This window comes from Gouania willdenowi, chromosome 3 (assembly GCF_900634775.1).
Source record: "Gouania willdenowi chromosome 3, fGouWil2.1, whole genome shotgun sequence".
NCBI classification, from domain to species: domain Eukaryota; kingdom Metazoa; phylum Chordata; class Actinopteri; order Blenniiformes; family Gobiesocidae; genus Gouania; species Gouania willdenowi.
The window spans coordinates 13856485-13872783 of record NC_041046.1 but is presented as its reverse complement, the minus strand read 5'-3'; the positions used below and the strand labels follow the sequence as shown (position 1 = coordinate 13872783).

The 16299-nt window shown below is 38.6% G+C and overlaps 1 protein-coding gene across 7 annotated transcripts in view; it reads right to left on the bottom strand.

The window, feature by feature from the left end:
- Nucleotides 1-16299, bottom strand: part of adcy7 (adenylate cyclase 7) — a 99596-nt gene that overhangs the window by 1551 nt on the left and 81746 nt on the right. For all 7 annotated transcript variants that reach the window (XM_028475120.1, XM_028475149.1, XM_028475156.1 and 4 more), the window contains 12 exons: nt 14198-14267; nt 14037-14134; nt 13834-13918; nt 11188-11325; nt 10997-11041; nt 9776-9972; nt 7679-7790; nt 7447-7605; nt 2390-2536; nt 2174-2281; nt 1956-2070; nt 168-292 (listed from right to left, as the gene is read on the bottom strand). In XM_028475120.1, the coding sequence (XP_028330921.1) occupies nt 168-292; nt 1956-2070; nt 2174-2281; nt 2390-2536; nt 7447-7605; nt 7679-7790; nt 9776-9972; nt 10997-11041; nt 11188-11325; nt 13834-13918; nt 14037-14134; nt 14198-14267 (1399 nt within the window). The remainder of the gene's footprint in view (nt 1-167; nt 293-1955; nt 2071-2173; nt 2282-2389; nt 2537-7446; nt 7606-7678; nt 7791-9775; nt 9973-10996; nt 11042-11187; nt 11326-13833; nt 13919-14036; nt 14135-14197; nt 14268-16299) is intronic.

The window sequence follows — 16299 nt, the reverse complement described above, 5'->3', positions numbered from 1 at the left end:
TGTGTGACGCGTTGCTCGCTTGTTATTAAGGAAGCTCCTGGTGGTAGGACGACTACTGGGGTTGAGAATGTTCCTGGTCTGATATGCAGCAGAGCCTCATTGTAAATTTAATATGATTAATTGTGCAGCCCTACGTCCAATGGGAGGCTGTATCATTAGCAGCTCACCTGGATCTTTCCAAGCTCTCCAGTGCTCTCCATCCTGCTGGCTACGTTCACCGTGTTGCCCCAAATGTCGTACTGAGGTTTCCTCGCCCCGATGACTCCAGCTATCACTGCACCATGATTTATACCTGGACAGAGAAAAAAAGCAGGTGTGGCACATACCTTAGTTGTGAATTATTTAATTAACACAAAACTTAAAAGAAAAAGTTGCGGATCAAAGAAAACCAATATCACAAAAATAATGCTTAGCTAGCATTTTTTTTTTTTTTATCAAGGACATTCTTTAATAAATCAGATATTCAGTCAGCTTTCACTAGCAAGCTAAGAAGTTAGCATAACTTCCAACAAGGTTGACCTTTACTATGTTTAAATCTACTTCTCTAACCCTGGGACAACATGATAGAATGAAACCATACGTCATTCATAAAGATTAACACCTTAAAGCTTGACATTGTAGAAGGAAACTGTGTTTGTGGGCAAACATACCTGCACACATCCATTTGTCCATCAGAAATAATTGTGTTTATATAGGTTTTTAGTAAATTTATTGAAATAAACCATTTGGTTTTTGAAGACATAACATTTATTTATGGTGTGCAGAACCTAAATGTTAAGAAGTGCTCAATAAATAAAAACTCAAGCCAACACACACTTGAAATTCCTTTTTCATAAACAGATTTTTTTGGCATATGTTCAAACAAAGCTGTTAAACAGACAGTGGACTGACAGATTATTTGGTCACTCAGTGTGGCCATTTAGTGTTTATGTAAAGTAGTTTTATCTCAAAAGAATTGTAAATATTTGAGCGAAAACTCTGTTTTTGCTTGAATAATTTCATTGAAATATTTAGATGAGGATATCAGTCAGTCTGGGCTAAAGACAACAGACTGAGGAAGAGCTGGAGACAGAACCTCAATGGGCTGGGTCTGAATAGTTTCTCCTATCTCCTTTCCTATCCACTTTTCCTTAACCCTCGGAAGTGTTTAGGTGGCGGCCATGATAAGGAGCGTTCCAGTTCTCTTAAAGCTTAGGAAAGAAGGCTTAATACTTGTTTTATAACCTCCTTTAGCCTAGGGCTGTTTCTGAATAGTCCCTCCCATTCTTTAAATAATCTAAAACCCATATCTTATTATATGCAAACCATATTATCAGATTATAACTGACAAAACAGACACACTGTAGTTTAATGAGACATTTCTAGCCACATTTATTCAACATAATTTATATTTCTGAGTAGAAGGTGAGTATGAGCAACCATTCTCAATGTGACGTTCTTTTAGTTTCTGTTCCTCGTAGCCTAATAGCCTCTTTTCCTGTGATTTACATTCAAACCTTGTGATCTTTCAGATTATATCAGCGGAAACTGTAATAAATGTGCTTTCAGTCATTTTTTCAGAAATGTAGTTTTTTCACCACGGCAGACGTCACTAATATTATTATTAATATTATTACATCACCTAGTGGAAGTGCGTCTGATTGTCAAAACAACGTGATGGCCTTTCCCTAACTCCTTTAGGAAGTCTCTTAACACCTTTCCTTAACCCTGTGATGTCATCCACAGGGTTAAGAAAAGGTGGATAGGAAAAGAAATAGGAGGGACTATTGGGACACAGCCACAGCCATATCACGTGTGTGCATGATATACACACCTGTGTGAACCCTGAGTGGGCGGTTCACCTGCAGGTGTTACTCTACAGGCTGAGTGCTGGTGAAAGCCATCACACACACGTTATGGGGACACATGGTGTGCAGGGTGGGGTGTAGGGGTCCCATTCCTACCAACTCACTCACCTACACGTAGCCTGAAGCTGTTAAAGGAATGCCTGTTGATCCCGTCCAGTTTACCCATTAACGCGATGGCAAACTCCACCATGATCCCAATCTGTGCCTGCTGTCGCTCTACATCCTGCACACGCACACACACACACACACACACACACAGTAAATGATGCTCTGGTTGATTTTTCTAACATGTAATAAAAAGTCATGTGATCAGTCACTGGTCTGACCTGGTTGTTCTCCTGCCCCGGCGTCCCACTCAGCCCAGCAGCAGCCATGTAGGTGCTACCGATGGTTTTGATCTTCTCCACACCGCTGAACTTAGGCTTGGACAGCAGCTGCAGTGATGAGGAGGAAAACACAATGAGTGACAGGAAATGGGACTAAAACCGGGATTAGACAATAACAAAAAAAGAGAAACGCTGTCTTTCTCCTCGTTTTCCGACCTCATCAAAGTCAGCGATGATTTCGTTGAGGAGCCTCAAACATTCCAAGCCTTCTTTGTTGATATCACACTCAGTGTAAAACTCTTTGAAATCCGGTACGGACGCAAACATCACACACACGCAGTTGTAGGACTTGTAATAGAGATCCTGTTGGCACGAGCACAGAGAAGCAACAATGAGCAGATATCAGGGATATGTCTATAAAGCCTCCTGTGCTCATACAATGGAATAATACAAAGCAGTAGATATAAAAGACGAAGGCTAGACATGTGTTTCGTAGATTTTCAGCCTCTGTTTAAAAGAAGCACCTGTATAAATTCACCTAACGACTACTTCATAAGACACACCTGTTCAACACCTCATTACTTATCACCAGTGATCATGTTTACAGCCATTTTAGATTTAGTCTTATATTAGTTTTTCTCATTTTTATCCTCAATAGTTTCCGTCCAGTTTTATTCGATGAAAAGTAAATGGTTTTTAGTCAACTTTAATTATTAATGCTAGGCTAATACAGTGGTTCCCAAACTGGGGGACGCGAGACCAGCATGCTGAACATCAATGTTATTAATCAATATCAGTTTTGGAACATAAAATAACTTTGGCACAACAGCAAAAAATGATGGTATCATTATACGTTTCCTTTAATCTATTTCTCAGGTTCCCAAAGTGGGGTACGGGGGTTACATAAATACAAAATGAAAACTGGAAACTAGAATATAAATGGAGCAGCAGTCAGGAGCCTCCATGCAATACCACAAATTACACATTACCCATGGTTACAGATTATTGTTTATTATTATATATTATTCCTCAACAGAATAAGTCAAATTCAGACACATTTTTTACTGTATGGCTACATTATATATGACATTACATCAGTGGTTCTCAACTTATTTGGGTCATGACGCCATTTTAATATCACACATTGTTGACGTCTCAAGAGACTGTTTTTTCTTTTTCTTTCAAGAATTAACTTTTGATGTTTGTTGTGACACGTTTAGTGCTCACAGTTGAACATTTAGTGTGTGGTGTTATCATTTGAAATAAAATAGTAATTAAAACAGTTTAAGAATTCATTCTTTTACAGTATTTTTTCTTTTACTGTCAGAAATTATTAGACATTTCAGTGGACCCCATGTGTGGTTGCCGGGATTTCAACGGCAACCACACATGGGGTCACGACCCCAAAGTTGAAAAACCCAGCATTACATTATTATGTTTTTTAAGTGTGCAGGAGTAAGGGGTACATGGATTCAGGTTAAAGGATTGTGAAAAATTTAGGAACCACTGCTTTATTTAGTCAGAAAATGTGTGATGTTCTCTATGAAGGTGTTCTATCACGTGTTCTCTCCTACTGTACAAAAATGTGAATGTTAGGTTTTTAGATATCAAGTAAGAACAGAAGTCCAATGGTATGATGGGAAGTGACGTGGATTAGTGAGTAAAACAGTAATACACACAGGAACTACAGGAAAAGAAAACAGAAAATGCTGAATCTTCCTGCAAAGCTGTTGATAGCAGGAAGACATGTTCCAAAAAACGTGAGAAAGTGAGTAATGAGTGTGATATCAGCAGCACACAGTGTTATGAATGAACGGTACGTTGATTATTCAGCATGACACACACAGGCCTCAGCACACAGAGCAGCTCTTCTTATGCTCACATCACTTTTCCAAACTTCCCATTGCCCTATGGTCATTTTCCCCATCACAGTCCAGTCTTTGTCAGTGTGGCCCCTGCAGGCCACCAGTAGACAGTGGAAGCTCTGAGTGAGGCTGTGATCATGTTTCTCTGAGGCTGCAGCACCCCCCCCCCCCCCCCCCCTCACTGGGTGACAAGATGAAGGACTTTTCCCACAGTTGATGATTTATCAAAACATCCAGACACCAGCACAGCCTGTTCAATAAATCATGGGAATTATTGATTGATCTTCTCAAGTGGTTTTTACTCACTTTCACATCCTGAGTCAGATTTTTTAGTTTATCCTCTGATCACCAGAGGTGATGTGATGAAGTACAAAATACTTTGTTACTGTACTTTAGTAGTTTTTTCTGGTATCTGTACTTTACTTGAATATTTATTTATTTTTGGTGACTTTTTACTTTAGTGTACTTTCTACTCCTTACATTATAAGAATGAGCTTGTTACTTTTAAGACCTTGATGACATCACAACGTAAAAACACGCAAACAAACATGGCTATATTTAAATTATTTTTTGCAGTTGTTGGTGTTCAGAATAACTTATGGTGGATGCCGAAAAAGATTGTGGCATTTAAGAACTCTGTCAAATCTAAACATTTTATTTACAAATTGTATTTATTATGAGTGCTAAATTCTCCAGATATTTATAAGTAAGAGATTTAACTTGTTTCCATGTATCAGTTTCTCAGGTTCTTAAAAAATAAAAGATACGGAATTGGCTGGTTTAAAAACCTTTGCTCCCTTACTTTTGCTCAAGTAATGCTGCGTTCACACTGAATGGGTCTTCTGCGGCACCGGATGCATCTGCCGCACGAAACGTACCACAGGGTCCGCAGGATCAACAAATGTCCCCATTTGCTTCATAAACATGTCTTAAGCGAAGCCCCGCCCACCAGCGACGCATCCAACTCAGTGAGTTTCACTGCCTGCTGAAGCAAGGAGCTGTGCTCCTTTTTCTTCTCTCATAAACATAAACCACCAGTGAAAAAATCCGGTGTGATTAGCGACTAATGCTATCCTAGCTCAGTGCGACAGAGAGAACTTTTACCTGCTACTACCACCTCCTCACTGATTCTCCTCCACGCCTAATCCTTCCTAGTCCAGTCCCAGTTATAAACGCCATGTCACACAGCTCCAGGTGGTCACACACAGCTTCTACTTCATGGCTGAATGGGTGAACAGACCAGTGTCCGTGTTGATGACCTGACGTCATCGTCAACTAGTGTTGTGGTGGTCAAGACCGGTCTTGGTCTCGAGACCGGTCTCGAATTTTAAAGGTCTTGGTCTTGTCTCGGACTCTGAAGCATTTTGACTCAGTCTTGTCTCGGACTCGGGATTTTCCGTCAAGACCGTTCGAGACCAGCACTAATTCCTGCTATTTTTAAACTTTTTTATAATGTGATAATAACACGGAGAAGAACGGGATAAAACAATCCTTTATTCATTATTTAATCCACCCCGTATAATGACCACAACCTTCCTTAATGTGACTGAGTGACGTGTGTGACACACTCATACGTGTGTGACACACTCATACGTGTGTGACACACTCATACGTGTGTGACACACTCATACGTGTGTGGCTACGGTGTCAGTTTGGACCGCGGAGCGCAAGGGAGATATGAACTAATCACCGGTAAAAATCCCAGTAAAACTCCAGAAAACAATCACCAGTAATAAATATTATCTCCCTGGTAAAGACAGTAGCTCTAACAACAGGTAAAATGATAAACTGATGATATTACAGCCTGTGAAGGCTGGATAGGGGACGCACTTACTCTGCTTCTGGGTCCTAGTGCCAGCCGAGCGGTGAAGCCTGTTCCGTTTACCGTGTTTACTGAGGTCCGTGTGTGTTTAATAAGTCCTTGTGTGTCCGTGTGAAAGTCTGCATGTTTATGCATCTGTCCATCCACTCTTTTCATTATATCCATGTCTTTTAAGGCTTTTATTACATAATGTCGGCTGTAGTCCGGGCCGCCGCCATCTTGGTTTATGTCGTCACCAGCGCATCATCGCCGCAGATTTGCACAAGCCAGAATGAGTCAAATAACTGTAAAGAGGTCTTATATTAGTCTATTTTCTTTTTAAAGTGGTGTATTTTTGTGGCTTTAGACTCCAATTACATGTATGTATATAATATGTTCCCCACAATATAAACAGGTTCACAATATAATTATTTTTTATAGTTTCTGTTTCCACTGTAGAATAATAATAATTCTCAACAATAACTATTGATTAAGTTGTCACATGACTTTTCCAGGGTTTGAGTTTGTTTTATTTAGTTTCACATCTACCTGTAGCTCTATGTTTTTTAGATTGATGACAACTTGTTTGTAGTTTTATTTCAGAAAGTTTCACTTTTACAGTTACAGTTGGAAACCTTTGTTAATTGAATATCCTAGTTATATTACAGCAACCAAATTAAACTATATCAACTAAGTGAATTAATAAAAATAACCTGTGTAAAGGCTTTTTCAAACTAAAAAAATATCTTGTAAACTCTGTGACCTGTTGACCTGCACAACTCAAAGAATCAGAATCAAGAATCATTATTTCTTGGTAGAAATGCTTTTAAACACTTGCTGTACATTCAGCTGACATAAAAATCTTGTTTTCAAATATGTAGAATAATTGTGAATTTATCAGTAGCAGTAGTAGTTTTAATATTTTAGTTAATTTTTTGCAGGCACCTTTTTTGTCCGTCAAATGTATTTAAAATAAACTAAAATTAAAGAGAGAATGTTATTTAACTGTTGAACCTTGCCATAATTTTATTTATTTATATATTTTTTTAAATTGAAAAAAAAATGTTTATGGTCTTGGTCTTGGTCTCGGTTTGTCTCGGTCTTGGTCTTGACTCGGTCTCGGCTCCCGAAAGTCTTGGTCTTGTCTTGGTCTCGGTGCATTCTGGTCTCGGGCAAGTCTTGGTCTCGGATAGTGTGGTCTTGAACACAACACTATCGTCAACAAAGACTCTGATTGGCTTTTGTCATGCAAAACAGTCGCAGGAGTTCAATATTTTCAACTCTTACGAATGTGTGGATATGCGTAAAATTGGGAGCGCGCTTGCACAGCCAACGCTCTTGACGTTGCGGATTGCACCGCATTGCCGCACAGGATTTCGCATCTGGGACACATCTATCCATTGACTATGAATGTAATCTGGATGTACGGACATTTCGTGACGCATCCGGTGTGAACGCAGCATAAGGGAGCAACTTCACTACCTTTACTTTTACCAGAGTCATGTTTTATTCAAGTATCTTTACTTTTACTTGAGTACTGAAGACTAGTACTTTTACCACCAATGCTGATCACTAAAGCAATCTAAAGATCCCATTCATATCCACACCTCGTTCTTCTTGTTCTCCCCAACGAACAGCGCTGCTACGTGGGCTGGCAGCACGTTCTCCAACAGAAGGCGGTTCAGGTTCTCCCTGGTCTCAATCTCATCCTGCTCTGTGCGATTCTTGTACTTCAGCAAGAAGTCCTGTCGGAAACACGACTCGTTCTGCACCACAAACGAGAGAGCTTTCAAGTTGGCTGATGATGCAGATCATAAAGGAGTTAAAGTATGTGATTACCTGTTGGGCGATGATGAGCATGGTGATAAGAAACAGTGTGATGTATAAGCAGCTCATCACCTGAGGGTGTTTAACCAGCCCTAAACACCTGAGGATGGGCTCGTCTTCTCCACTGCAGGAAACACAAACACTGCTCACCTTCAACTATCTATACCAGTGTTTATAAAATGTGGGTACATGTACCCCTAGGTGTAAGCGACGGGACTACAGGGCTACAAATGTAACAAATTTAAGCATTAAAAATATGGGGTTTTATAATGTTTATTTTTAAATGATCTTGTTTAGAACATGAACTGAAAATACAAGTGTCAGTTTGGGTTCCACACCAGGAGGGAAATGACCAGAAATGATAAAAATGGTAGAAATAAATCTATTCAGGATGCACTAAATCAGTCTTTTTCAACCTTTGGGTCGTGACACCATCTGGGGACGCCTGGAATTTAAATGGGGTTGCCTGAAAAATGGTCACGATCCAAATAAGGTTGGGAACCACTGCACTTAACACTGTTTCATTCCACTTAATTACAAAATTACATGATTAAAAATTATTCATTCCATTATTATGCTCAGACTTAGATTTAGGAATAAGAGCAACTTGAGCCACAAAAGCACACGAACCACTGATTTATGCAATACACGTTGTGGGCTGAATTACGTAGACTAGCAAATGTATTTGTATAGCACATTTCATACACAAGGCAATTCATTGTGCTTTACGTGATTAAAAGATGCAGCAGAAAATATTCAACACCTTAAAAATCAATTTCAGCAGGTTGAAACTGAATTGACTTTATTTTATTAAACAAGCTCTCAGTGAATGAGGAAAAAACTAAATGTATCATTTTTGGGTCCAGTATGGCTCAACCCGATATAAAATTGCATTGGAATGGGATTGAAATAGAGCGGGATTATGAGACAAGGTTCTTGGGAGTGATTATCGACCATCAGACTAGCTGTAAACGTAAAATATCTAAAACAATTGGTATAAATCTTACATATTTGTTAAATATGAAATGCTTGCATATATTATACTCATCATTTGTGCTTCAATAACTGTCTTACTGCTCAGAAATTTGGGGAAATGCTTGAAAAACACGCATTGACCCAATATTTAAATTACAAAAAAGGGCAATAAGATTAATTAATAAAGTGGGATGCAGTGACCATACTAATGAACATTTAATAAAATCAAATATATATATATATATATATATATATATATATATATAAAATGTATGGATATAGTTACTTTAAACATACTAGAAATTTTGTTTCGAGTTGTAAACAAAGATCTTCCTATAGGTATTCAAGCATTCTTCAGATTAACAAACAGTCGTTATAATTGTAGAGGTTTTCTTCAATTTGATACAAAAAAAGCAAGAACTAAACTAGAACTAGATATTGTGGATCTGTTATTGAAATAAAAATGTGGAACGATCTTAATGATCTACTCAAATCAATTTACACACTATCTACATTTAAAAACACTTTAAAATATGAAATGATTAACGCATAAAAGTTGTCATAAAAGTAAAAAACAACAACAAAAAATCAGGAAAATAAGTTATTAAAGAAATTGTATTTTGAGTTGGAAATTATGAATGTATCAAATTTAATTGAGAATTGCTGTTGTGTTTAAATAGTTAAAATAGCTAATTTGTAATGTCTGGATGGGCAAGTTGCTTCAGCCCAATTCCTTTTTGGTTGACATGTATCAGGTGAATTTGGTATTTGTCAATGTACTGTGCATCGAATGAACAACCAAATAAAATTCATTCATTCATTCATTCATTCATTCATTCATTCATTCAATAAGAACATTAGAATCAGCAGAAAAACTTTAAATCTACAATAATATGACCAAAAATCTCCTCAGTCATATTCAGCAGAGAAAAAACAGTTCCTTTACTTTAATTTAAAAACGTTCACATGTGATGCTGACTTCAGCTCTGCTGCAGTTTGTTCCACTTCTTTGCAGCATAACAACTAAAAGCAGTGTCACCATGTTTACTGTGAACTCTGGCTCCACTATCTGACAAAGTAAATCTTCTACCCTCTTGTAAAAAAAAAACTGTATATTATTATATTTTCACTGACCTGCTGCAGTTCCAGCTGCCATTGATCTGAGAATTGAGGAACTTCCCATAGGACACAAAGAGGTCCCTCTTGGTGCTGAGGATGATGGTGTAGTACGCTGTGGAAGCCACGGCCAGGAAAAACACTTTGAGCTCAAAGCTCACCCGCAGGAAAATGCCACACGCAACCAGCGACAGGATACAGCAGAAGACGGAGTACTGAGGGAGAGAGAGAGGAAAACACACATTCCAGCTTCAATAAAAACACCTTTTTAATTCAGCCATGTTACAATGGAGTTTTCTTAGCGATGCTACTGTATGTTTAGGCATTAATGAACACTCTCTCCTCCATGGCATGCAAAAAGTAGAAATGTTAGCGAGCCTTTAAGAAGGAAAAACACAATGGCCATGTGGAGTAAACAGATGATAAAGAGACCAAACAACCCCGTATCTGCCCACATTTATCTACTATTGTAAGCTCATAAACAACAGTTCTCTTCTGTTCCATCAACAAGCAAAACCGCAGAGACTCATTTTAAAATCTCACGTGATTTCCGTCACAATTTGGACTTTCCCATCACATGCTGTTCTTCTGCTCCCAAAACTTTGATAAGATCCACTGATTAAATGATGTGACAGCAGGTTTATGGTTTGGAATTATGCCATTTAACCCGCAGCTTTGCACAAATATACCAAAAATGACATGGCTGAGGAGCTAATTTATTATGATGTGGCTAATGCAGGGCTGTCAAACTCATTGTAGTCCAGTTTAGTTTAAACACTTTAAATAAATCCCACATCAGCTAAACCAGTAAAATCATGTCATAATGACCTATTAAAAATATAAATAGCAACCTTTACGAGTGGTCTTGTCCAAATGAGAGAAAATACACTATTTTTGCTTTACGTTATGAACAATATGAAATGTCTTGCATGCATGTGTACATTACAACAATAGGAAAATAGGTCTACAAAGAAAACATTTAATCACAGGTATTTGGAGCTAAACCATGTAGTATTTTACTTTAAAGCTAAAACAAACTCGTGAAAAAAAAAAAAAAAATTGGGGGAAATCTCACTTGACATGCGCACACGCAAATCGTCTTTTTACTGATACTGGGCAAATGGTCAAGGACACCTTGGGAATGTTGTCGTTATTTTGTGTGTGTGTGTGTGTGTGTGTGTGTGTGTGTATGTGTGTGTGCGCGTGTGTGTGTGTGTGTTTAATAATGCTATCACTCACAGGCAGGCTGTAGAGGTCGTCATTGACATCTGTTTGGTCAAAGCACTGCAGGGAGAACCAAATACACAGAGTGACAAGCACGCAGTGGACAATGGAAGTGCTTTGAAGTTTGAATTGACGTCTGTGATTAGCGACGAGGCTAGAAATAGCAAAGTGCATGATGGTGAAGACATGTGAGCACATAGTATTACCAGGTTAAACACAGCTAAGATAATAATGGCTGCAGCTGTGATGATTGCCAGTGGAAGGCGCACACATGGGCGTTTGACCACGGCCTCAGAGACGTTGGGCAGCCATTGACACCTTGACAACTTCTCAGGAACAAAATGCTGCAAAGAGAGAAAGAAACAGATGGGTGAAGAGAGTCATGTAGTGAATGCTTTACACAGGAAACACTGCGTGTCACACAGTGAATGTCAGATGTCACCTGTGCAGTCACTGGGGCAACTATAGAGAGCAGCCATAGCTTCCATTACATGCTTCTTTACTCACCCAGGCTATTTCTGGCACAGTCTAATACGCACACATCCTTTACCCTTTGCTATATACACAAACTACTAGGAGTATATATCTATGTACCAAACTTTAATTTACAGTAAACACATTATTAGGTTAGTAAATATTTTTATTAACATTAACATGAATAATTTTATCCCTGTTGAACCAGGAATGTCAAACATGTATTCGGGCCTATACTACGAAGCTAGATTTTCTCTTATCGCGCTAACTTCCAGGATTTTTTCCATGTGTGCTGTACTACGAAGCTGGCAATCTTCTTTCCGGGCTAAATCTCCATGGTAACAGGCTGAACACCTAACCTGCTCGGGACCAAGTTATGAAGTGGACAAGCTCTGAGTGAGTACTAAAGCCCCGCCTCCTGACCAATCAGTTTTCTTGTAAAATGAGATGCCCATTGTTAAGGTGCTTTCACACTGAACGCGACCGCAGCGCTGCAGTAGTTTCCATCGCCCCCCGATGTGTCGTTTGCACATAGCGGTGCTTTTTGGTCCACGCTCTTGTTTGAACACTGCGTATGGATACACATATCAGAAGCTTTGCAATTGGTTTAAAAGTGTGGAGAAAATGTAAATAGCCACATGATTGGCTGAAAGCAAACACACCTGATTGGCTGATGAATCTGTCAATCAGTTTTATCAGCCAATGGTGACGTTTGTTGACCCGCAACGTCAGGGTTCACCGTACACATTTCTCTCACAAATACATAGCACAGAAGCAGTTTGTAAATGCACATTCAGCAATTTGCTGAAGTGTGCCTCAAAGTAATATTTGTGAAGTAGAACATGTGCATTTCAGAATTTATATTACAAGTTTGCATAAAATATATATTTGCGAAACAGATCATGTGCATTTGTGAATTTGAAATACAACTTCGAAACAAAGCATTCATGAAAAACCCTGCAAGAGTTCATTCATTATGATACTGTTCTGATTCCATAGACAAGGGATTTGTCGCTTTAAATCGCTTAAAAAGTTCAGATTTTTCAACTTTGAGCGACGACCTCGTCACTAAAATTACATGTTACGTTGCTTTAGGGGAGATAACTTCAGATCACGTCATTTACATTGATTTTATTGTAATCGCATTGCTTCATTCACTTCAGTCGCTTTCGGGGTGAAAGCACCTTTAGAAGATCCTGGTTGGTGCAGATCTGACAGCTGCGTTGAGGAAAGAAATATTATTAATGGATAAATGCAATCCTTTCATTTAGTGATGACATCCTTTAGGAAAGGTATAGATTTATATCTGGTGAACTGATCTACAGTCAGCTGATGAAGCCTGTCAGGTACTCTCTGTATCGGTGGATGGATGAACTCATTCATCCTTTCAAACGTACGCCATAGTGACATTGACAGTCCCAGCAGGAACATACTACAGTGAAACAATGTGCTCTCTCATCCCAGTGTGTGTGTGATAAATTGAGGAGGACTACCTGAATAGAAACATGTCTGTGCTGTAATAAAGTGAAAGTGATCAGAGCACTGTCCATTTATCATCCCGTGGATGAATATTGTATAATCATACGCTTTTACACATTAACAGTGTCAGCAGCTTCCTCAATTGTGACGTAAGTTGCTCTAAACAGTTTCTCTGTGATTGTGATTGGTCTGATGCTGCAATCTCCACCCATGTCACTGGAGCATGCACATAACCTGGCTGAAATCACCTCGCTTAAGTTAACATATTTATATCCTGCTTCATAGGACAGGGGCTCTCTGACAGAGAATGTTTGGTTAGGTGAGGCCCGCTAACGGAGATATTTCCCAGATACACCTATCCAGGATCGTAGTACTGGGCTCTTAATGAGAGACATTTGAAGTTGAAGCTGAGTGTGAGATTAATAAAAGGCATTGGTGAGATCCAGGAACATTAACAAAACTACCGTCCCCAGCAGTTTTAATTGCGAGCTCATTACGCAAATTCATGCAATTGACACATAGTAATTCACAACATAGTGTAACTTGTTCTTCGGTGCGCAGCTCACAATGTTAAAACAGATGGACGCACATTGCTAATGAGTCACAATGGGAAAAGTCAATTCTCTCACATTATTGCATCATTCTGAATATTTCTAATATGGCTTCAATCCTAAAGACAATATGACGTTCAGCTTTCAATTTCCATAATTTTAAATAAATTCCTCCATTTGTACCAGACCATAATGTTACTGTATGTGAATCAATTATTTTTAAGCAGAAAAAGCCAAGGTGGATAATGCTTCACAGGCCTTTAGTAAAGCACAGCTGGGAAAATGACAACCCGCAGCTTTTAGTCGTGTGTGGGAGAGTTCCCTGGCCATCTGACTTAACACACTGACCTGCAGGTGACCTGCGAAACAGATGGAGAGGTTCAGCAGCAACACACAAAGCAACACTCCAAAGGACATCGCCAACATCTGCCGACTGCAGAGAGAAGAAAATATCCAAAACGCAGGGTCAGCTTTAGAGATTACTGCTTTAAGGAGAAATTAACTGACATGTAAAGTTGTTTCAATTCTGCTAATTGTGCCATTATACTCACTCCTTTGTGACAAACATCTGAACCACAAAGATACAGAGGAAGATGAAGGTGGCACAGCCAACATAGTGTTTGAACATGGGTAAGTCCAAGGCTCGGTACTGAGAATAAACAAGGAAAACATGTCAGCCTCCTACAACCTAAAAGTATAATTCTTTACAAACCTGTTTTTCCAGATCTTTCTTTGGGAACCAGAGAGCTAAGCTGCTGCTCTCCTCAGACTTGGACCACTGCCTGGGACAAACAAAGACAACGCAATCATGAAAGCAAGTCAAAAGTAGTGTTATAGAATAACTCTACTATGCATATGCTAGGGTCTGTAGTGCATTTACAGGTTACTCAGATCTGAATGTGGCCTCGTGTAGATACTATGTTTTCATCTGTTCTGTTTTTACTCACAGTAAATGGAATAATTTCATAACAGTAACAACTCAACAAACAGCCCAGCAAGCTGCAGGCTAATGCACTTGTAATGTCAGTAGGTCAATATGCAGCAAGCTACTGGTGGACCGAAGGAAAACATTGCGCAGAAACACTGGATGCACTATATTTCAATGAGATATATTTCTCAGAGCCAATCTAGTGTAAACAGTGTTAAGCAATGCTGTAGTAATTTTGGCTGAAGCACAAAGAAACCTCAAGTGTTTGGCAGGGATTAGAAAAGGATTATGAAGTGTAACATTTGTTGGAGGTTTTCAATCTGGGGGTATGCAGTGGATTACAGGGGTGCACATGTAATTATTTGGTGAGGATAATGAGAGGCTGCCAATCTAAATGTGTATGCATTGTACACATTCTTCAGAAATTACTGCTTTTATCCTGACAACACCTGTTTTGCATTTGTGTGTGAATATGTGTGCACAGTAACTGTCGAGATGAAAAACAGAAGCAAGACAATCCTCAAAAGTCAATGTTCTGCTTGTTGAAACTGGGTTCACATGTTGATAAGTTCAATTTACCACAAACGTATTGTCTTTTCTTGTTTTTTTTTCATTTGTCTTTGATATTTTATGTTTTTACTGTTAATATGCTCTTTGTTTTTTTGTTTTTTTTTACATATTTTTCTTAAATTCTTGACACATATTTTATTTACAATGTATTTGGTAACACAAAGTTTATTTGTTTTGGAAACATTTCTCAACGTGGCCCCTCTCTTTTTACGTAAAATGATTCAGTCTACCTGCTCACAGCTTGTAAAGGCTAACTTTTCACAGACAATGAGTGGAGGTCATGGTGTACAGACAGAAATGGGTGGACTGTGTCACCCAGTTCTTCCACAGCCAAGGTTGGTCTGTTAGTGGTTCATGTGATGGAAAGTTCTGGAACACTAGCCTTTTGTCTATTCCTAACTTTATACATACCTTCTAAGACAGCTCACTCTTCTCCCCATAGTATCTCATATTACTGAAGAAAACTCTGGATTTTCACTGTCGTTTCAGTTTAACTCATTTATGCAGGCAAACGTTTAGTAAGCACTGCTAATATTTAATCAGTCAAGAGCAGCAGCAGCTGTCTGTCAGCCCCCTGCCCCACCTCAACAAGCCCAAGTACCCCCTGAGGATGGAGGTGAGCAGCAGTGTTAAATTAATCAATTACTAGAGAGAAAAACATTAAAGAATAAAATTTGTTGTGAAATTTTTAAAAATTCCTGAAAACACAATATACAACTAGAAAATTCTCATTCTTTTTTTAACCAAATTGTTTCACTTTCTACTGAAATTACAAAAAAAATTCAACATCTCCATTCATTCATTTTTATTTTTATTTTTTGTTTTTAATGTAAGTAATTGTCTTGAAATATAGAGCTAATAATGTAATCTAAATACATTTAACTGTATTTTCAGTGCTTCTCCTACCATTTAATGAAAGTCATAAATATCATCAAAATTTCCCAACTGGCCTGGGACCCAGTGAGGTTTATTTTCATGCCCAAATACCCTGGGAGTGCCCCTGGGTGGGAATGATTAAATATTAATACAATACATGACAATCACATGAAAATGCAATAGCCAAGCTAGAAACAAAATATTTTTTTCTGATGAAACTAGAGAGTCTAATATTTCAGAATCTGGTTTCAGATGTCAGATTGTTATAGTACAAAATATTCTGTGGTTCTTAAAAAATCAGTGAAAACCATCTAAAACGCCTGGCAATATGGGGTTGGCTGCTCTGAAAATGTCTGGCAGTGAATGAGTTAATAACCTGGCCCCTCCCCCTCCATACCTCTCTGACCTTCTGCAGCACTACCAACCCTCCAACCTCCTCA